The sequence below is a fragment of the Otolemur garnettii genome, unplaced genomic scaffold, assembly GCF_000181295.1.
Source record: "Otolemur garnettii isolate 467f Iridium unplaced genomic scaffold, OtoGar3 scaffold00029, whole genome shotgun sequence".
In the NCBI taxonomy this organism is placed as follows: domain Eukaryota; kingdom Metazoa; phylum Chordata; class Mammalia; order Primates; family Galagidae; genus Otolemur; species Otolemur garnettii.
The window spans coordinates 9763692-9785814 of record NW_003852424.1 but is presented as its reverse complement, the minus strand read 5'-3'; the positions used below and the strand labels follow the sequence as shown (position 1 = coordinate 9785814).

General features: G+C 40.6%; 1 protein-coding gene across 9 annotated transcripts in view; it reads right to left on the bottom strand.

The window, feature by feature from the left end:
- AKAP13 (A-kinase anchoring protein 13) overlaps positions 1-22123 on the bottom strand; it is a 298016-nt gene that overhangs the window by 97504 nt on the left and 178389 nt on the right. For 2 of the 9 annotated variants that reach the window (XM_023512616.1, XM_023512617.1), the window contains exon 1: positions 11212-11742. The exons of the other annotated variants lie outside the window; for them this stretch is intronic. In XM_023512616.1, the coding sequence (XP_023368384.1) occupies positions 11212-11292 (81 nt within the window). In that variant the 5' untranslated portion in view covers positions 11293-11742. Of the gene's footprint in view, positions 1-11211; positions 11743-22123 lie in introns of those variants that run through there. 9 annotated transcript variants of the gene reach the window in all.

The window sequence follows — 22123 nt, the reverse complement described above, 5'->3', positions numbered from 1 at the left end:
CTACAAAAATGCTGGGTACAGGAGCTCACTCTTGTAATACCAGCACTCTGGGAGGCCAAGGCGGGTGGATTGCTTGAGCTCAGGAGTTCGGGACCAGCCTGAGCAAGAGTGAGGCCCCACTTTTGTCAAAAATAAGCTGGATGTCTGAGTGGGAGCCTGTAGTTCCAGCTACTCAGGGAGGCTGAGGCAAGAGGATTGCTCAAGCCCAAGAGTTTGAGGTTTCTGTGAGCTATGATACTGAGGCATTCTACCCAGGGTGACAGAATGAGATTGTCTCAAAAAAAGGAAGAAAAGAAAAAAAAGAAAAGAGGGAGGGAGGGAGGAAGGAAGGAAAGAGCATATTAACCCAAAGTAAGCAGGATAAAGAAAATAAAGAACAGAAATCATTAAAACAAAAATGAGAAAAACAAAATCAAGAAACCAAAAGTTAGTTCTTTGAAAAGGTCAATAATATTGATGAAACCCTAGCTAGACTGACCAAGAACAAAAGCTAAGTTACAGATTACTGGTATAAAAGAGATATCCAAAGAATAAAGGAATATTGTGAACTTTACTGCAATAAATTTATCCAGTTAGATGAAATGGAAACATCCATGAAACTATACAAACTACCTAAGTACCAAAATTCACTCAAAACACAGATAATCTAAAGGCCCTTATTCTATTAAAGACACTGAATTCATAGTTTTAAAGTTTCCTATAAGGAACACTTCACGCCCAGATGGCTTGGGACATTTTGTCAAAGTATACCTTTTGGACAATAGCTGAAATAAATAAAACTGCTTGGAAATATTCATGCAAACCAGGAACCACGGGAAACAAAACACTGTATCATTTGTTCATTTCAGTGATTTCACCATTACACAGAGAAGAGGCAACAGGGACCAGGGGCTCAAGTTTCAATTCCTGGTAGGCTGCAAAATGATGCCAACAATTCCTGAATGGAAGACTCTTCAGCAGGTTCCCTGGGATTATACAAAACAGCCCTCCTAAAATGTAATTTGGGTGCACACAGTAAGCACAAATTTGGTAACTTTACCAAACCCTATCCACATCTTTTAAATAATTTAAACAAACATATAAGAAAAAAAAACAAAAGAGAAGGATTTTTTCTTCATTTGAAATAAGCCAAATTTTACTTAATGTGAAATAAATTTTTATGCCTACAATGAAAACAAGAGACTAGAACCATTCCTATGTATACTTTAATATAAAACAATGTTTTGAAGTTGGAAGGAAAAACACTGCTTTCCCCCCATTATTCCAGTGATAAGAGGCTGCATGAACACAGCAACAGGTTTGGATAATGGACGGATATACAAAGGCCCAGAGGATCCCTTAACAACAGAGGAACCTGGAAATGAACCACTCTGAATTATCATACTGCTCTTTCTCCTTCCACGACCTTCTACAACTTTCTTGGCCAACATTTTAGAAAACTCTAGTAAAATTCAAGATCTTAGTGTGATAATATAAATATTTATAGTAAATAATATAAATACTGAAGGAACAACATTAATATTAAATAAAATATCTTTGAGTGAATATATTAATTTCTGAATAACAGTATTTAAAACATACTAGTGCTGGGAAGCTGGTCTCTCACATTCTGTACATCTTGTGAGCAAAGGCACTGTGATTGTGCTTTTATCTAGATTATCTTTTCAACAACGTTTGTAAATAAAACGCCTTGAAAGATGAAGATATTCTTTCCTTCCAAAGCAAAGAGCCAGCATGTTTACTGCCCAGTATTAAAAAGGTAACGTCTCAGTCAAGGGCAAAGGTCACACTGAGTCGCTGATGCTCATGCTGCACGAAGTGTGATGACCCATCTGCCTCTGACCCCTAGAGTACCTAACTTCTGCCAGCACCTGGGAAACCAGGCCAGGGTATAAGTTAACTTCTTAGTTTGTAAGGAGAGTGAAATCTCAGACCTATCACAGTTCTTGACAATAAGACGACAGAGTTAAACATTTTAGGCACAGTGGCAGCAAATATCTCTTGATATGATTATACTCTGGAGAAAAACCCTTATCTTACTGAATTTTTTTTTTTTTTGAGCTCACTTTGTTGCCCTGGATAGAGTGCCACGGTGTCACAGCTCACAGCAACCTCAAATTGGGCTCAAATAATTCTCTTGCCTCAGCCTCCCAAGTAGCTAGGACTACAGGTGCCCACCACAAAGCCTGGCTATTTTTTGAGATGAGGTCTCCCTCTGGCTCAGGCTAGTCTTGAATCCATGAGCTCAGGCAATCCATACACCTCGGCCTCTCAAGTGCTGGGATTACAGGTGTCCTGGCTATCTCACTATATTTTAAGTGAGTGGTTATGCTTAAATGATCAAAAAGAGACAACTAATATTTCTTTCCAACTTTTCTGTAATTCCCCAGATGTATTTTTAGAAAGTATTTTGATAAACTTTATTTTGTAAGAACAACTTGACAGAAAATAATACAGAGCACTGTAGTAACTTCAGATACTTTGCAACTTCAGGTTTCAAAGGCAGCGCAGAAAGTTCTCAGGTACCCCCCTCTCTGTCCCTCACCCAGTTTTTTCAGGGTTAACATCTTATGTAACCATGGCACATCTGTCAATACTAAGACACCAACACGTGTACATTACTATTAACTCAACTCCAAACTTTACTTTGGATTTCACTTGTTTTTCCCCTTAAGTTCTTTTTCTGTTCCAGGATCTGATCCAGACTGCTATACTGCATGTAGAGAGAGAATGCTTGTGTATTATTTTACATTTTAATGTCTTAAGATAAAATCCATATACTATAAAACTCATCCATTTAAATGTGTAATTCAGTGGTACCAGTATGTTCAGAGTTGTGTAACTACCACCGTCTGGTTTTAGAACATTTTCATCTTGACAAAAAAAAAAAATCCATCCATTAGTCATCATTCCCTATCCCCATCCACTACCCCCTAGTCCTAGACAACCACTAAACTACCTGCTGTCCCCAGGCACAGCCCTCTTGCCTACTCTGGACATTTCATATAAATGAAATCAGGCATCATTTGGTCATTTGTGACTGGGTTCTTTCACTTAGCAAAATGTTTTTAAGCTTCACCCATGTTGTAGCAAATACAGTACTTCACCTCTTTTACTGTCAAATAATATTCCACTGTTTGGATATGCCTACATTTCCTTATCTCTTCATTGATGGGTATGTGGGTGGTTTTCGCTTTGAATGATGCCGTTATGAATGATGCTGCTATAAACATTTGTATACAAGTTTTTATGTGGATGTATGTTTTGGGTTTGTATATGATAATTCCATGTTCAACATTTCAAGAACTGTTTGAATGTTTTCCAAAGTAGGTGCACCATTTAGTAATTTCTCCACATTCTTGTCAACACTAGATTTTGTCTTTTTGATTGTTGCCAACATAGTAGGTGTGATATGGGACCTCATCCTGAATATATATTTCATTTAAAATGGAAAATACTGTCAGGCACAATGACTCATACCTATAATCCTAGCATACTGGGAGGCTGAGGTGGGTGGATCATCTGGGCTAAGGAGTTTGAGAACAGCCTGAGCAAAAGTAAGACCCTTGTCTTTATTAAAAATAGAGAAACTAGCCAGGCACTGTGGCAGTCCCAGCTACTCAGGAGCCTGAGGAACAAGAATTGCTTGAACCCAAGAATTTGAGGTTGCTGTGAGCCATGATACCGCAGCACTCTACCTAGGGTGACAGAGTGAGACTCTGTCTCAAAAAAAAAGAAAAGAAGGAAAATATTTTTAAAGCAACTGTTATACTTTCTAGCAAAGGAAGACTGTATGAAGACACAGTGCTCATCACACTCAGACTTGTTTCCTTTCTTCTTTTATTAAAAAAAAAAATGTGGTAAGTACCTTCTATGTAAACAAAGATTGTATCAAATGTTAAAAGCAGAAGTACTCCAGTGAAAGAACCCATCCTTAAAGAGCTGAGTTTATGTGGGAGAGACGTAAAAACATTAGGTCAATAAGCCTACCACAGCGCCCTGCACAAGAGGCACTCACACACGGGTTGATTGGGACAACGTGTGCTATTATCAGTTGAGGTGGGAATGACAGTAAATGGAACACTGCAAGTGCATGTAGTTCAACAACTTTCCCCTCTATAGGAAAAAATTGCAGATATAAATAATTATATATGTACATATATTATATATAAAGAGAGAAACAGAATCAGCAAGTCAAGAGATTGCACACACCAGTCTAGGTAAGCCAGAGAACCCCAGGAGATTGGAGTTTCACACAAATTAAGGAAGCAGAGGGCTAAAAGAGGATGGCACGTCCACACTACCAACTGCTGCAAATCAAAACAGATAAAAAGAAGTTACTGAATCTGGCAACTGTGAGGTTTCTGGAGACTTTGGAAAGAGGCGGTAAAAGCAGAATTAAGAATAAAACAACTCGGCTCGGCACCTGTACAGTGTTTTAGGGCACTAGCCACATACACTGGGGCTGGTGGGTTCAAACCAGGCCTGGACTTGCTAAACAACAATAACAACAACAACAACAACAACAACAAAATAAAACTAGCCGGGCATTATGGCAGGTGCCTGTAGTCCCAGCTACTTGGGAGGCTGAGGCAAGAGAATTGCTTACGCCCAAGAATTTGAGGTTGTTGTAAACTGTGACGCCATAGTAAGACTCTGTCTCAAAAAAAGTAATTAAAAAAAACCCTCATATTTGTAGACTTACACTTTAAAGTTTACAAAGTACTGTCACATAGATTTGACCATTTTACAGCCTTTTGGGAAGGCATGTTGCCATAAGAGAGGAGGAAACAAACTGAGATTCAGTCCCAAAGAGACAAACACTATACGACTCCACTTGTATGAGGTACCTGAACAGTCACATTCATGGAGACAGAAGGTAGAATGGGGATTGCCAGGGACCAGGAGAGGGGAAGAATGGGGAGTGGGTGTTTCATGGGTACACAGTTTCAACTTGGGGAAGACAGGAGTTCTGGAGAGAGAGCTGGCAGTGATGATTACACAACAACTGAATGTACTTAACACCACTGAACTGTATACCCCCAAATAGTTAAGACTTATGTATATTTTATCACAACTTAAAAAAATGAGTGTGCAGCAGTTAGAGATATGCAAGCTTGTTTAGAGAAAAGTAGAGAACCCACAGAGTCAGAGCCAAGTAATCTGGGCCAAGTAATCTGGGCCAGATGCTACCAATCATGGTGGGTGCCATTAACCAGAGGACAAACTCTCCTGTGGAAAGAATGTCTAAACATGTATCAGCATTTTCAACCACATCCTGTGTAACAGTAACACCAAGCTTATCATACTCATGTATGAAGAATATTGTGTTTACTGTATATAAGCAAGCTGCTTAAGAGATACAAATTGGATAATGAAACTATCCCCCTTTTTCTGCCCTATTTCAGAATCATCAATGTGGCAGATAAATTTGCCCCAGCCTTGCTTCTATGCATCAACAACTCCACAGTTTTCTTTCTCATTTACACAACCAAGGTAATTTAAGGCCATACTATGTGGCTCAATTTGAAGTATTTTCAGAGTCCTTCTTAAAGGCCAGACACCATGTCAGGCCTTCAGCAACATGTCTAGAACTTTTATTATAGGAAATCAAAAACGACCCAATATTTCTGATTAGTGGAATGCCTGTTTTCATATTCATTTCCTTTCTGAAATGTAATTTCTAAGACTGAGATTTTTCATACTAGCAGATAAACTGCCTCCTTGTCCTATCAACACTCTTCTTAGTTCTAAAACTAGGCTTCTGACCATCAGTAGAATTAGGAAACAAAATAAGAAGAATCATCAGTGTTGGAACTGCTAATAATTCAAGTTTTAAGAGAACAATAAAGATGATTATGAGTCCATCTAACTTTTGACCTTGTGGAATCTTGTGATATGAATAAAATACAGGATTGGCAATCTACTGAATGGGTAGCAGGAACAGTTCAAAATGAATGAGAATTTTATTTAGCAAGTAGCCAGAAATGTGGAGAACAGATTTTGCCATTAAATATCTACATCTTTTGGAGACATAAATCATCAAAATGTATTTTTTGACTCTGATCAAACTGATAATACTTTAGCTAAAAAAACACAGTCACTGGTTTTCCTTTGTCCACTGGTCAAATTCCATGACCATCAGCTCCTAGACACCAAAGTTACCCAACATCCAAACCTGTAGTGACTCACAGTGCACACAGAGCAGAGGTAAGGGAAGCTGCCTCAGAAATAACCAGACCTCTCTGGGTAAAGTTTTTGTTCCTACCATGAAGCCCACAGATCTCTTGCTACCTAAACCACACCCACCATGTGTTTCCATCAGTCTGAAAATAGAGCTGCACATATTTTCAGTGGAGGAGAAATTGCTTTTTGTTTCCGGCAGTGTTTCTGCTACTGTTTATATCTGCACATCCTAATAATAAAACTCATGGTTACACCCAGCCTTCCCAGTCACTGCCCATATTTACTTCCTCCGCAACTGTCTCAGGAGATCCAGGCTGAGTTACAAGGCCGAACAAAAGGAAGCAAAAACATCATCCGGACATGGAGGCCAACACTTGAGTCAAAGTCTTTCAGGGAATCAGACTGTGTCTGAGTAGGTACGTGTGGTTGTCTTCAATCTTTAGCCTCCTTATACCTTTTGGTTTTGGCAATGTGAAAGTGTCTTAAAGTGAATCTTTTAAGAATATATTTCTGGAAAATGACACTACAGTTAGAGACAAACTACTCCCCTGGAGCTTTAGCTAACAAGATCACACGCCCTGCCCAAATCTGTATGGGGAAGGGATTGTCCTCCTTTGTAAATACTGTGGCCCACTGTACATGAAACACTGCTACAAATCATTTCATCATTCAGCTGACATTCTGAATTACGGCTACAAAATATACTCTCTATAATATAATTATTAGTAACACGAAGAACCACAATGTTATTAGCAGACAGTATTTTTCCGGGTACTCCAAAGTAACTAATGCAAAAATCAGTAAAAATGGCCCTGGTTAAAATCAGTGTAAACCTGCAATTAACCTGAGGTTCTGAGTCCTTCCTTTTGGTACGCTAGTTGTACAGTGAGTTTCTCAGACTTGCTTTCCTCTGGAATGTTCATGAACGAGCAGGCTACCAGACAGAGGTGAAAGCTCTCAGTCACCAACTTGTGAAGTCAGTATTAGCTTATTGAAGGATGGTGAGAAAAAAATGGACATGTTGCTACTAAAGGGCTCTGCCAACAATTACAATTCTTCCATATCCCGTTTTTAGCATATGATTCATAGTTACCAACCACTTACTATTGTAAGAGCCAGAAGCCATGTATGTAATAGGAGGGAGCCAAGGGAATGTCATATACAGAGGAAAAGAAATGTGTAATCAGGCTAGGGGACAGAGGAGTGAGTGACCAAGGAATACTGTCAACTTAAGATTATTTTTAAAAAATCAGAAAATAAATAAGACTTTGGGGATGTTAGGAACTGATGATGGGACATAAGAGCTGATCTGAAGATGAGGCCAATGTGTCTAGTCTTAGGGAAATCTTACAGGAAGGTCTTGATGCAAAAGAATTACCACAAAACCAAACTATGCAGAACTGACAAAGGAAGATCAGAATGTAGAATAAGCCAAAGAAAGTGTGGGGAGTTAAAGTGAGAATGTTGAAGCTAATCTATGGTGAATTATCAGGATACCAACAGGAGAGACTGAAGCTGTAAATATGGCATGCCAAGACAGGCCCAGCGTCTAAACTTGATAATTACTGCCGTATTTCCTCTCTGTGGTCTTATATCAAACGTACCAGTACATTAACATAATTTTATAATATGCTTATGAACCCAAACTTACAAAAATTAATTCATTTAATATTTACTGAGCTTTTAATATTAAAGAAATTACCTTAAATGCTTAGATACATTAATGAACAGATGAAAAATGACAAATTCCTTACTATAAAAAGGCAGACTTCCATAGATAAAAAGTGGACATGTACATAATCACTGGAGAATTTACTGGGTACACACATCAACTTTCTTTAACAACACAGATAATATGGAAATTCAAAATAACTTTATTGAAATAAATGGAGAACACTTGTGAATGCTTTAAAAAAGAAAAAGGAACCAAAACAATTTTGGGAAAAATATGCTAAAAATTGTGTGACAAAATCAACTTATGTATCATCAAGTACCTATCTGAAATGTTAAAGAAGGAATTCCTGTACTGTGAAAGAAGTGGCCAAGATAACTTCTAAGACTTCTTCCAATATGAAAAGTTTATGTATAATACAAAAAACAGAAAGAAAGAAAAGGAAGAACACATATGTACATATAAATAAAAGTTAATATACATACTCATGTATAGAAAGAACTGGTCAACTCAAAAAGGAGGCCTAGGACAGCAAGAAAAAACATGGACTCTGAAGACAGTCCAGCTTGGAGCTGCATCTATTATCAATTACATATGCAGGGGGAGACATGGGGAAAATTACTATCTAATCAAATCTGTTTTCCCATATGTAAAAAGAGACAGAGTAGGAATGTAAACATAAAATGCCCATGTCTCAGATCACTCACGTCTTTCCACACCAGACCACAAAGCCTGGACTATCACAATGGCAGCCTGACACCCATGCTCCAAGAATGATCTCTGACAAACAAACTGAGAAGGTATTCTCAGCCAGGGATGCCAAGGCCCTGCCTCTCCAGGTCCCAGCTCTGGCTCCATCTTTCTCCCAATATTCCTCTGGGTGCTCCCCATCCTGCAGGTCACAAGGGCCCTGCAGGTTCTTTCCTTCCTCAGGGCCTCTGTATTTCCTGTTCATTCCTCCTAGAACATTTTCCCTTGTTACAGCTGGTGTCTTTTTATCCTCTGGCAATAGCTTGTTAAGTGCCTGTACCTCCAAAAGATTCTGTGTCTTAAGACCACTCTACCTGAAGTAAGTCTGCCCATTATTCTATATAGCACGTGTCATACTCAATGCTGCTACAGTAGCTGTAACAGTCTGTAACTTATTGTCTGTTTTTAAGCAGTGACAGCACAATTATACCTCTTGAACTTAGCATTATGTCTGGCATGGAACAGGTCCTTAAGGTTTCTCCATATATTTTCACTGTTAACTGCCTTCTCTATCTCCAAAGCAAAAAACTAACACCAAACATCCCTATCTCATTTCACACCAAAAGCAGGACCCTTAATGTTTATCTATTTGTAACATATGACTATTATCCAAGACGTGAAGTTTTACCTACTTTGAATCTTTCCTTATCAGGCAGTATGGTACAAGTAAAAGAATACTAACATCTTTATTATTGACAGCTGTGACCTTGGGGAAAAAAGCCCCCCCCCCCCCAACACACACACATATCTTTGTCACTTAAGTGCTTCACACTTCCTACTATGCAAACCTTACTATTCTTCATTTGGAAAAAGGGTACAAAGTCACTGCCTGACAAGTCAGTCTCAAAAGCAGCAGCATATAGGAAGTCATTAAGACTACCCAGGAACGCAAGACTGGCCAGGAACGCTGTGTTCATTTAGCTCTACTTTCTTATGAAGGGTCTCAGGCCCAGCTAGTGTACAATACCACATATTTCAGCATTATTTTAAATGTACGATATTTCTTGTGATATTCAGACAGAGATTTTCTTTCTCTGTCCTCACCCCTTCCCTGCTCCTTAGAATCAAAAAACATCATGCAAATGAAAATCTTTAAAGCTAGACTCCTAAATACATTACATGAGGATAAGGAAATCACATGTCAGAGAAACCAAAATGAATAATACCTTGGAACAAGTTCAAAACATCAAGTTACCAACGGCTGTCAACCCAGGTGCAGCAAATCAAACCGTCCCCCACTAGAGAGCATGGAGGGACAAGGACAACAGCACAGTCACAACTCGATGTCACCTAACAAGGCATTTCATCAGCTTCTGTGTCTAGCTGCCTAATTCCCCACCTTAGCCTTACTTAACCAAAGAAAGAAATTAGGGAGTCTGAACTAATAAAATGGATTGAGGTGGTGTCGGTATCTCAGTGGGTAGGGTGCTGGCCACATACATGGAGGCTGGCGGGTTTGAACCCAGCCCAGGAGTTCAAATGCTAAATAAATGACAACAACTGCAACAAAAAAATAGCCTCCCATTGTACTTGGGAGGCTGAGGCAAGAGAATCGCTTAAGCCCAAGAGTTTGAGGTTGCTGTGAGCTGTGATGCCACAGCACTCTACTGAGGGCAACATACTGAAACTCTGTCTCCAAAATAAATAAATAAATAAAATCATCGTGTGAATGGATAAATAAAAAAATAGCCTATTTCCTTGACCAGAGTGATACATCTTTGCCTAAAATCACCCCCCTCACAACCTCAAAACTTCAGATATTGAGGTTCTTTTGTTATCCGTGAAACAATTGGTTTGCTTCCAGTTTCCCCTGCCTTTACCAGAAGATTGCTAAATTTCCCAAAGGTGCTCCTTGAGTCGTCCAGCATTCCCAGACGCCCATCTTACTGGCTGGAGAAGTCTTTACTAATTTTAGATTCAAGGATGACTTTTGTGAGCAATTAGCTATCCGGACTCTCCGCCCCCATTCTGCTTAGACATCCAGCATCACTAATGCTGAGAAAACAAACACAGCTACTAACAGAATCAGGAGCTACATGTGAAATGTAGTCAGACAAACCAAACCAACAAGTCAGTTTTGCCACCTTAATAAATAGGCTGACTGGAGACCCTTCCAAGAGAAAGAAATATTGTTTTCCTTTCCCCTAAAGAATTCACAGGGAGACCACAGCAGGATAACAGAAAAACAAGACTCAGACAAAAGACAGAGTAAGAGGAAGAAAGACTGATAGAGAAAAAGACCTAGAAAGACAGGGGTGGGACCCACAGGGATGACAGAGACAGCAGGACAGACACCCCAGGAAAGAGCAGCTAGGAAAGTGAATTTCTCTCTGTGATTTTCAAGAATATGAGGTTCTCCTGTGTTGGGGAATCTATCTTAAAGCAAACAAAATTACATTTCAACAGTACGCGGCTCGATGCTGATTCTCAAGCACGCAGTTTCTGTTCAGACACCCTCCTGTGAACCTGACAATCATCCTTCAGCCTAACACCCTCCATAGTTTGCACAGACTTCTCAGCCTCTCTCCAAATATGGGAAGGCCAAGGACATTGCTACTGGATTCAAAGAAGGAAGACAGAACACATGAGGTGTGCCCCCTTACCTTCAGCAACACCACGTCCACACTCCTGTCCACCCTGGAGATGTCACACAGGCTGTAGCGCCTCTTGTGCCGTTCATACATTTTGCCCCAGTGCAGAAAAGACAAGACAATATACAGGAAGTATATCCACTGTTAAATTGTGACCAGACTGCTCACACAAGCCCAGAGTTCCAGATTCCTCACGGTGAGCTGGAGATCTCTGCACTCCAGGCGCCGCTCTATGTAAAACCCCAAAGGGTCCAAAACAAAAAATAAAATGAATCCAACAGAAACCAAACAGAATCAAATTCCTTGAACTGCTGGAGGACTTTCTGGCAACTTCAGATCGCGGGAACGATGAAGTTAGAATTCATAATACCAACACTAAATGCCTCCTGATGCTGCAATTTGTGTAGATCTTGACTGAAAGAGAAGCACACACCGTTTCCATCTCTGGTGAAAACTCCAGTAAAGAAATTAAGAATGAACTGGCTAAGCATAATGGTCGACAAATGGGAAAAAACCCAAAGTTGGCAATAAAAATCCAGTATGCACTTTGCCAGAAAAGGAAAAAACGGGGGGAAAAAGAAAAAGAAAGAAAAAGGGAAGATGACGCTTTTAAAGAGTTAACATGAAAAAATTCATTAAATTCTGTTCTTGCTTAAAACAAAAAAGTTAAAACCAAATTTTTCCTTCAAGGAAAAAAAAAATAGAGGCTGAGAGATGCTTTTCAAAGTCAAAAGTCTATAGAGTCTGTCTCTGCTCACCAGCCAGTAGTGCTTGGCTTTGATTTAAGTTGAAAATATCTAAGGACAGCAGAGTTGGGAGGGTGGGGGTGGAACAGTCCTCCGGCTCGCCTCCCTCCCTCTCCCACAGCCCTTCCCTGGCCCAGTCTCCTCCCGATTTTTCCTTCTCTCTCAAGAACGTCACTACTTGCCCTTTTAGCTCAGCGGCCGCAGCCTTGGAGATTTGAAAACCCAACTGCAGTGGTGGGAACATGATTCATCCACAGACGAAGGAGAGAAAAACAAGGCTTCCTTTTCCAACCCGCTGCTTCCTCCTCCTCCCACTAACCCCATGAAAAAGGCTCTGTCAGACACTGCAAGATGCAACTCAGTCCTCTGATGTCAGAGTGATATGCTAATGAGGGAAGGGGGTGTCATTCTAAACATCACAGGCATGTACAACACTTATCTATTCCACAAGTACAGAAAATTGAAACCACCCAAAGCATACACTGCACCTCCCTGCCAAATGCAAACCAGTGATTTAATATGAGAAAAATGTCAGCCAAATAGTGCAGAGTTATGTCTCCTGGATCCAAAAGTGGCTACAAAAGTGTCTGACAAAGGTTAAAAAATCATCAAGACCAAGGGGATAAGGACAGAGGGGTTTAAAGAAAATTAGAAAAAGAGCAGACAGAGGGCTGAGACTTTCTCAGTGTTTTCCCTGATACTGGCTGGGCCCTGTGTGTGGCTCTGTTAAATCATTTGCCAGTTTTTTGGTTTGGGTTTTTTTTTTTTTTTTTGAGACAGAGTCTGACTTTGTGACTCTCAGTAGAGTACTGTGGTGTCATAGCTCATAGCAACCTCATACTCTTGGGCTCAAGCAATCCTCTTGCCTCAGCTTTCCAAGTAGCTGAGACTATAGGCGCCTGCCACAACACCCAGCTTTTAGAGAGGGGGTCTTGCTCTTGCTCAGCCTGGTCCGAACCTTTGAGCTCAGGTAATCCACCGCCTTGGCCTCCCATAGTGCTGGGATTACAGGAGTGAGAATTTGCCAGTTTTCTTACTGTGCCAGACCCTCCCAGCCCCCGCCCAGCTAACCTTCTCAGGGGCAGGCCTATTTGAGGATGCATTCTCTTGCTTCAAACCTGTTCTTAGATCATAAATGATTCGGGAGGGAAGAGGAGGAGGAACTGAGGGAAGCAAAAAGCAAGATGGAAATGGAGAAAGAAAAAGGAAAGAAACAAGAATGATATTCTCTTTCCTGGTGATATTTCCCTTGAGTTGGCCAGAGTGGTCCTTAGCTAGACCCAGAGAGTGTGATAGATGGGTTAGAATAACACAACAGAAAGGAAGAAAAGAAATTTAATACCTATTTAATGTTTCTATCAATGTTTAGGTGAGGTTTTAATAGCTTGGAAAGGGGCATACGAGTTCTGACAGGCCACCATTTCCTCAGGCCAGGCATCAAGGTGCTAACCAGCTGAGCGGAGAGGAACACACCAAATCCCGCTACGCAGGCATTTCCCATCTGTGTGTCAGCACGCCACAGCTCCGTGTGACCAGCTCACAGCCTCTACCCCAATCCTCACTGCTGATCCTGTCAAGCTCACCCCTCCCCAAGCCCCAGCGAGCCTTGACAGCATCATGTGACTGTCCCATACAGTGACACAGATATTACTTTTCATTAGAGATGATGCTAGAAACAGGATGATTAGACAGATTTTAAAGTTATAAATAAAATTCTTTTTCAGGCTGACCAAAAGTATGGGAACCTGGCCAGGGATTTATAAATATTTTCAAACAATGTGGTCTAGGGCAGCAATGGAAAGATCCTTTAGGCTTCAGTATATAGAAAAGCTGATAATTTATTATCTTTCTGATATCGCTTTTCACCAAACTCTAATTTAGGACTTCCCTTCTCCCCATCCACATACACAGCTGCCTCCCCTCTGTCCTCAGTATGGTTTATTCCTCACTGCCACGCCCTTCTGTTTTAATTAGAATCAAATGTTTCCTGCTTTCAAGGTTCCCAGGCATCTATCTCTCCAGGGATCACTGATGCTTTAGTCACCATTACAGCCATTCTACCCCAACCCTAACTGGTGACTAAATGTCGATACTCTGTATCAACTTCACAGATATTTTGTGCCTTGCAGTGGAAGCAAACAGAAGAAATAAATTCTCTGTCCTCAGAAAGTTTATATAATTAGAAAGAAATAATGTTTCAAAATAATACAATTTCCTAAACAGCCCAGATTACTGTTTGAGACCTACAACCTTTTTTTTTTTTTAACCTGCTTGTTTCTGGCTGTCTGCTGGCTTTGTGCTACAGGCCGAAAACCTAGGCTTCCTCCTCTCGTATTCTGTTTCTTCTTGAAAAACAAATGCCCTGGGTGGGGGAACAAAGTGTTCTGCTTTCCCTTCTGGTTCTGCTCAGCACTCCCTAACAGAAGACAGAACTGCAGTCTTGCGCTTTTGCAGCTGATGTGACAATTCCAAGTTTTTATCAGAAACATGTGGAACCACTGAACAGTTATTCTGTTAGAATTTTGAAACACAGCAACCAATCACTTCATACCTAAAACACAGCTGGGAGTTATAAATATAAAGGAGGGGTGTGTGTGGTGTTTCTCCTTCCCTTTGTTTTTGGGAAACTGTAGTAAAATGTGTTTGTCGTCAACACTATAATTCTAGTTATTTACATTAATACTGTATCACCTCCTTCTCTCTACCTCCTCCATCTATAACAACTGGTCCCAAATTCTTCAACAGAACCAACCAGTACTTTTAGTCTATCTCATGCCAAAGACCCAACAGACATTCTTAAAGAGTCCAGAAAATGAGGTATAAGAATATTTCAAACATTTTGATTTAGCTGTAGCACTTCTTTTTGTGAATTAAATCTCCTCTGCCTGGCTGTTTTAGTTGCAGTTAGGGCAGAGCTCCTGCCAAGTTCCACAGCAGTTTCTGAACTGACACTACCTGGTGGGCACGCTGAAGACCCAAACAGAACACCATAAGCAAGTACGCGGGAAGATGGTGGGTGCAGGGAGGAGTCTGCTACTCCTCCTCCTGAAGCCCCAAGTGAACAGAGGGCAGCAGCATGTGACTGACTGATGATCAAATTTAGTCTCTGTGGAGAAACAAGGTACTTCAGTAAAAATTTAGGGTTCTTTCTTTCCCCCCCCTGTGTTACTATCTCACTGAGATGTATTAGTTTGACTCCCTGGACCTAGATTTCCAGACTGGAAAAATGAGAGGGATTTCACACTGGATTACGTTCCAAGTCCCTTTTTGCTCTAATAATATATATTGTCAGTCTGAGACTAAGAAATCTTACCACTCGCCACATAGCTCAGGAATGTGGGTGATTACAGAGGACAAAGAAAAGGGAATTGAGACATTCTCTCAAACCCCGCTGTAGAAAACATACTTGTGCAGCAGCAGAACGCTGTCTGTCTCCCATCTCCACTCTTCACAGGAAATGAGAAGGAAAGGTCTACCACAGTCAGTGATTTCCACCAATCTATGATTTCATTAACTTAAAAATAGTGAGTCATCCAGAGTTACACATTTGTTGGTAGCAAAATTTACTAGAATATAGATAAAACATTTGGCTTCTACTTGAGCAACTCCAGTCTGCTAAAAATAATAGATTGCTTCCAATAAAACGGATGAGTATCTGAAAGGCAAAGACGAAAATTATTTATAATGACTGCAAAGGCAATGCCCTCGTCTCTGTCTAGGATTTCATTTTGAATTTCCATTTAGGTGTTTAAGCTCTCTGGGTCCAGGGAAGGGAAGTCTACCGTTCCTTCCTAGCATTTCCTGAAACAGAGCTAAAGGTTCAACGAGAGTAAAGGGGGAAAGGAGATGAGAAGCCAAAGGGCCATCCAGCAGCGATTCCCTTCACGTGAGCAGCAAGCAGGAGCCAACAGCTCCGTCCCTGCACTGACTTGTGCTGCCTTTGCAAGGAGAGACCTTCCCACGATTTCACTGGCAGCAACAAACTGAAACAACAACAAAAATTAATACAGAAGAATACAAAGAAAAGCAATTCTCGTCACAAACTCGGGCTCCTTATAGAAAATAAGTCCCATGGAACAAGCTCTCAAAAGTTAATTTTCAACAGCTTCATGAAATAAAAGGAAGAAGGAGGGAAGATAGGGAAATGGCACAATGATCATTTCTGTTGGAAAAATAGTAAAGAGATAGTTTACTCTCTAGACGGGTCCTCTGGAGCGAGATTTATTAGCAACAACATTTACTGAATCCCTCCTGTGCGCCAGACGCTTCCACACGCAGCTTCAGTTATTCCTCAAAAGAAGCTGTAAGGTGGACTTTGCCGTCTACAGATGAGGTAAAGCAGCCCTCAGAATTTAAATCAGTTATACAATGCTACACAGCCATTAAAACATCTTTGCATTTGACTCTGTAAATCTTTCCTTTCACAACATCTTATTTTGCCACTTGAGAGAATTATAATGAAGGAACCTAAGTTAAAATTTGACAAAAGTAAAAATTCATTACTCATCATCAATATTCTTACATTTAGTGTTACATTAATGCCAAAGGGCAGAAAAAGACTCTATTTTTTAAATAAAAACGCCAAGTGATTCGAGATTTTAGAAAGTACAGGTGTGACGTGTTAGCACATCAAAGTGACTCTCGACATTTTAATACTTGACATTCCAGTTTTTGAAAAGTTTCTTACTACAGTAATCACCCTGTCCTTTTTTTCTTATCACTTAATTTTTAAACAGCTCTGAGGTACAATTTATATAATAAACTGCATATATTTAAAGTATACAAAATATTTTGTACAAATTTAATTTTTTTAATTGCATTTTCAAATCTTCTTAAAGAATGTGGCTTTAAAATATATTACCATTTTTAAAATCTAGAGGACCACGAACACTAAACTTGGCAAACTGAATAATAATTTAAACAACCAAGAAATTTCATAAGGAAAATTTATAATACTGTTGTGACTGTATTATCACAAACTACCCGTCACTATCCTAAATCTTCAACAGGTATTTATTGAACATTTATGCTTGGCACTGAGGATATAACAGGTAACAAAATGGACATTAAGTAATTACAACTGTGTGTAAGAAGTGTTAGAAGAATCACAGGGTACGTACGGTAAGAGGTATGAAGATGGAACACACTCTAACAGCCAGCAAAGGCCTCCTGAGAAGAAATTATATATGGACGAGGCAGGAGAAAAGAGTTAGAGGGAGACTGATTAATGATTTGGTGTCTAAGCCCAAACAGAAGACTACTCATGCCCAGGGAAAAGAGAACAGTGACAGAGGATGAGACCTCTAAGGAACAGAAGGAAGTCCACTTTGCTAAAGCAGAAAAAGTTAAAGGCTTCTTAGCAGGAGAAAGGCACATCACATCTGCATTTCAAAAATACTTTTTCTGGTGTATGCTCAATAGACAGGAGAGAGTAAGACCAGAGACTGGGAGATTGGTTATGAAGTAAGCGGTTACAGAAAATGGATGAGAAATGATGGTATCTTAAATTTGGGTGATGATAGTGGAGACTGAGAAAAGAGACTTGAGGCTGGGCAGGGAATTCGCGCCTATAATCCTAGTACTTTGGGAAGGACAACGCAGAGGAGGATTGCTGGCAGCCAAAAGCTCAAGACCAGCCTTAGCAAAAGCAAGGTACTTCCCCATTAAAAAAAAAAAAAAAAAAAAATTAGCCAAGGGGGTGGCAGATGACTATGGTCCCAGCTACTTGGGAGGCAGGAAGATCACTTTAGCCCAGGAATTCAGGGCTGCTGCAAGCTATGATTGTGCCACTGCACTCAAACTAGGGCAACAGAGACCCTGCCTCTTAAGGAAGAAGAGGGCTGGCACCTGTAGCACAGTGGTTACAGCGCTGGCCACATGCACTGAGGTTGGCGGGCTTGAATGGCGAGCACCTGTACTCCCAGCTACTTGGGAAGCTGAGGCAAGAGCACCACTTACGCCCAAGAGGTTGAGATTGCTGTGAGCTGTGAATACCATGGTACTCTATCGAGGGTGACATAGTGAAACTGTCTCAAAAAAGAAAAAAAAGAAAAGAAAAGGAAGAAGAAAGAAGAAAAAGAAAAGAGGGTTAAAAAAAGAAATTGAGAGTCCAACAATATTTAGCATTAACAAGATACTGGACAATGGGGATAGGAGGATGAAGGAAAGAGTCATGTCCGACTAGGTATAAGGCCTGGACAACTAGCTAAAAGGTGGGACAGAGCAGAGCCATGGCAAGCAGTTGGAAAATGTTTATCTGCAACTCGGAAGAACCCCTGGGGTTGGGCCTAAGAATATGAGAACAAACATGCACGTGTGACATCAAGGAATATAAAGGGGGAAAGTAGTTCAAATAAAGAATGGCAAACAATGCCAAATGCTGTGAAAAGGTCACGTAAATAAGAGATCTGGGATCTGGGCAAATATTTCCTAGACCTTGGTGAAGGTAGTTCTGGTACAGTGGCAGAATACAGTAAAAAGGTGGACTTAAACATTCTACCATTTCACAGGGGAAAATGTGTGTTTTGTCTGCATACTCAACTCTTTCTAGTTTTCTCTTAAGATTTCCTCCCTTCAAAGAAAATATATTGATAGATCCTTATACAATGATTGCTATAAGGATTGCTAACCTAATAATAAATATTTTAGAGTATAAAAACTTTGAGAATAAAGCATTGACAGAAAAAAGGGACCATTTACCATGGAGTGAGCTCCATGCCAACTGTATGGCTGTCCTTTGGTATACGTACTTTTGATTTGTCAGAAATCCTGCCATAGAAGCCAAAAGAGAATGTTTGAGCACACACTATCTTGGTCAGGAATATGGACAAAGGCTTCTAATAGCTGGAGGAGGGGAGGAGGCTGGACAAAGAGTGTTTTGACAAGGAAACGGACAGAGAAGAGAAGAGCCAACAAATGAGGCAAGCTCCCTTTCCATATGATCAACTACGGAAGTCAGAACAAGCTTTCTTCCATAAAACAAAGGCAGTGAGGTAAAGGAAACAATGGGGACATCCACCGACTACAATTCCCTAACAGGATTATGTCACCACCAGCGCGTCACGGCCAAGTAATAGCAAACTGATGAATATTAGCCAAACTTATTTATCTACTCGGCAAACATTTAAGTGTCTCCTATAGGTAAGTTGCTCTGTAAGGTGTAAGGACAGATTTAAAAATGCATAAATCATTTCTGGGTCCTGAAGGAAAACAGAGCAGGGTAATTGCATAAATACGTCAGACAGCATGGGTAGGTAGTACAGATGTAAAGCAGAATTCTGGTAGCAGGAATGGGAATCTCTGGCTTAAGTGATTAGGAAGAAAAGTTTCATAAAGGTGATGATTTACAATAAAGAAATGGGAGAGAGGAGGTGGGCACTGCATATGAAGAATGTAGGTGAAGGTACAAAGGTGAGCGAATGCCATGTACAGCAGAGGAACAGCAAGATGCCTGGTTACAAGCATCAGACTCATGTCACGGAATGCTGTGACCGTAGGCTGGAAAAACACGAACAGCCTGGACTACAAAAGTGCATGACGTACAAACAGGACCTCCATATGATCCAGCAATCCCATTACGAGGCGTTTATTCAAAAGAAGTGAAGACAGTACGGTGAAAACATATCTGTACTTTCATGTTTATTATAGCACTATACATAATACTCAAGATACGGGGCCAGGGATAGTGGCTAAAGCCTGTAATCCCAGCTACTAAGGAGGCTGAGGCAAAAGAATCACTTGAGTCCAGGAATCTGAGGTTGCTGTGAGCTATGACACCACCACACTCTACCCAGAGTGACAAAGTTAGCTCCCCCACCCCCCTGCAAAAAAGTCAAGATACAGACACTTAAGTTGATCCATCAATGGATGAATGGGTAGAGTGTGTTATATTCACACAATGGAGTACTACACAGCCATAAAACCAATGAAATCCTGCTATGTATGGCAATGTGCATAAGCCTGGTACACATTAAGTGAAATAAGCCAGGTACAGAAGACAAATACCACATGATCTCACTCGTAAGTAGAATCTTTTTTGTTTTTTAGACAAGAGTCTCGCTGTTGCCCTGGGTAGAACGCCACATCATCACAGCGCACAGCAACCTCAAACTCTTGGGTTCAAGCAATCTTCTCGCCTCAGCCTCTGCAGTAGCTGAGACCATATGCATCCACCATAACACCCAGCTAGTTTTCCCGTTTTTAGTAGAGACTGGGTCTCACTCATGCTTAGCTCTCAAACTCATGAGCGCAAAGCAATCTACCCACCCTGCATCCCAGAGTGATATGATTATAGGTGTGAGGCACCACGCCTGGCCTATAAGGTAGAATCTAAAACAGTTGGTCTCAAGTAAGTGGAGAGTAGAATATAGTGGCTAGGAGGGTTAAGAGGCAGGGAGGATGAAGAGAGATTGGTCAACGAGTAAAGTTAGACTTAGGAGGAATACATTCTAGTACTCCATCACACAGCTGGGTGTCTAAAGTTAACAATAATGTTATACATATCAAAATAGAAGAGAGGACTTTGAATGCTCTCACCAAAAAGAAATAATAAATGGACTGGGCACAGTGGCTCAGGCCTATAATCCTAGCACTCTGGGAGGCTGAGGCAGGGGGACTGCTTGAGCTCATGATTTCAAAACCAGCCTGAGCAAAATCAAGACCCTCATCTCTACTAAAATAATCATCATCATCATAATAATAAAAGCTTCAGGTGACAGACATACTAATTCCCCTAACTTGATCACTACACATAGTATATAGAAACATCACACTATACTCCATAACCTGTACAACTGTGTGTTAATTTAAAATAAAAAATTTTAAAAAGCATGTGATGTCATATGAATTACAGGCACAGTGTCTCAAGCCTGTAATTCTAGCACTCTGGAAGGCTGAGGCAGGTGGACTGCTTGAGCTTGGGAGTTCGAGACCAGCCTGACCAAGAGCGAGACCCTATCTCTACTAAAAAGAGAAAAGCTGGGCAAGAGGATTTCTCAAGCCCAGGAGTTGGAGGTTGCTGTGAGCTATGATGACCCCAGGGTGACAGCTTAAAATTCTGTCTCAAAAAAAAAAAAAAAAAAAAAAAATTTAAACTCTATTCAGAGGCAAATGGGAACACATGAAGATGGCTCAGCACAAAAGTGATAATGAAGGGGCAGCCGTGACTTCATTATTATTTTTTCTTTTCTTCTTTTCAGATTAATAATAATAGTTAATAGTTATAAGAGGGAAGAACAAAAAACTGAGGAAAAGAAAAGGCAAAGGGAAGGGGGGGAGGCAGGGGCCGCAAGAAGCTCCACAACAGACACAGGCCGTAAATCAGGTGAACAGCCCTGATAACAATAACCAATCAGAAGTTCACATGGTACTAACTCTAGCAAAGACCCCAACTACAGAAAGACAGGTAACCTATCAAAACCCCAGGCCTCCCCAATGACCAATAAGTAATGGACACTGCTTCTTCCTCAGCCATCTTCCTTGGCATTTTATTGCAACCCATAATACCCTGCGAGAAAGTGTGTAAAAGTTTTCTTGCCCTTTGTTTCAAGGCCACTCTCTTCTACAACCACTTTGATGGTGGGAGTGACCCGAGCATATGCCTGAAAAGAATAAAATGCCTTAAGATTTCCAGGTGTGCATGGTTTCTTGGTGGCAAATCTGGTCCTTTCAATATGATTTTGATATGATTTGTATTGTCATTCAGGAAGGTGGTACAAAAGTCTTTAGCTTCACCCACTCTACTCTTCCCTGTCTAGATTTCATATTGCTCTCTAAACCTACTCAATTTCATTTTCTACTATTCCTTAAGACACGTATATGGTTGGTGTTTCAAAGTTTCACTTGCTCACCACAAACATCAGTAATTAGACCTCATCAAAAAATGAAGCCTACAGCTGGGCGCAGTGATTCACCTGAGCTCAGGAGTTTGAGATCAGACTGAGCAAAAGTAAGACCCTACTACTACTTTTTTTAAGGTATCTGTATCTACTCCTCCCTTTTAAAGTAGATACTTAAAAAAATAGAAGACCTAGCTGGGTGTTGTGGTGGGTACCTATAGTCCCAGCTACGTAGGAGGCTGAGGCAGGAGGATCACTTCAACCCAAGAGTTTTGAGGTTGCTGTGAGAAATGACGATGCCGGCTCGGCGCCTATGGCTCAACCGGCTGGGGCGCCAGCCAC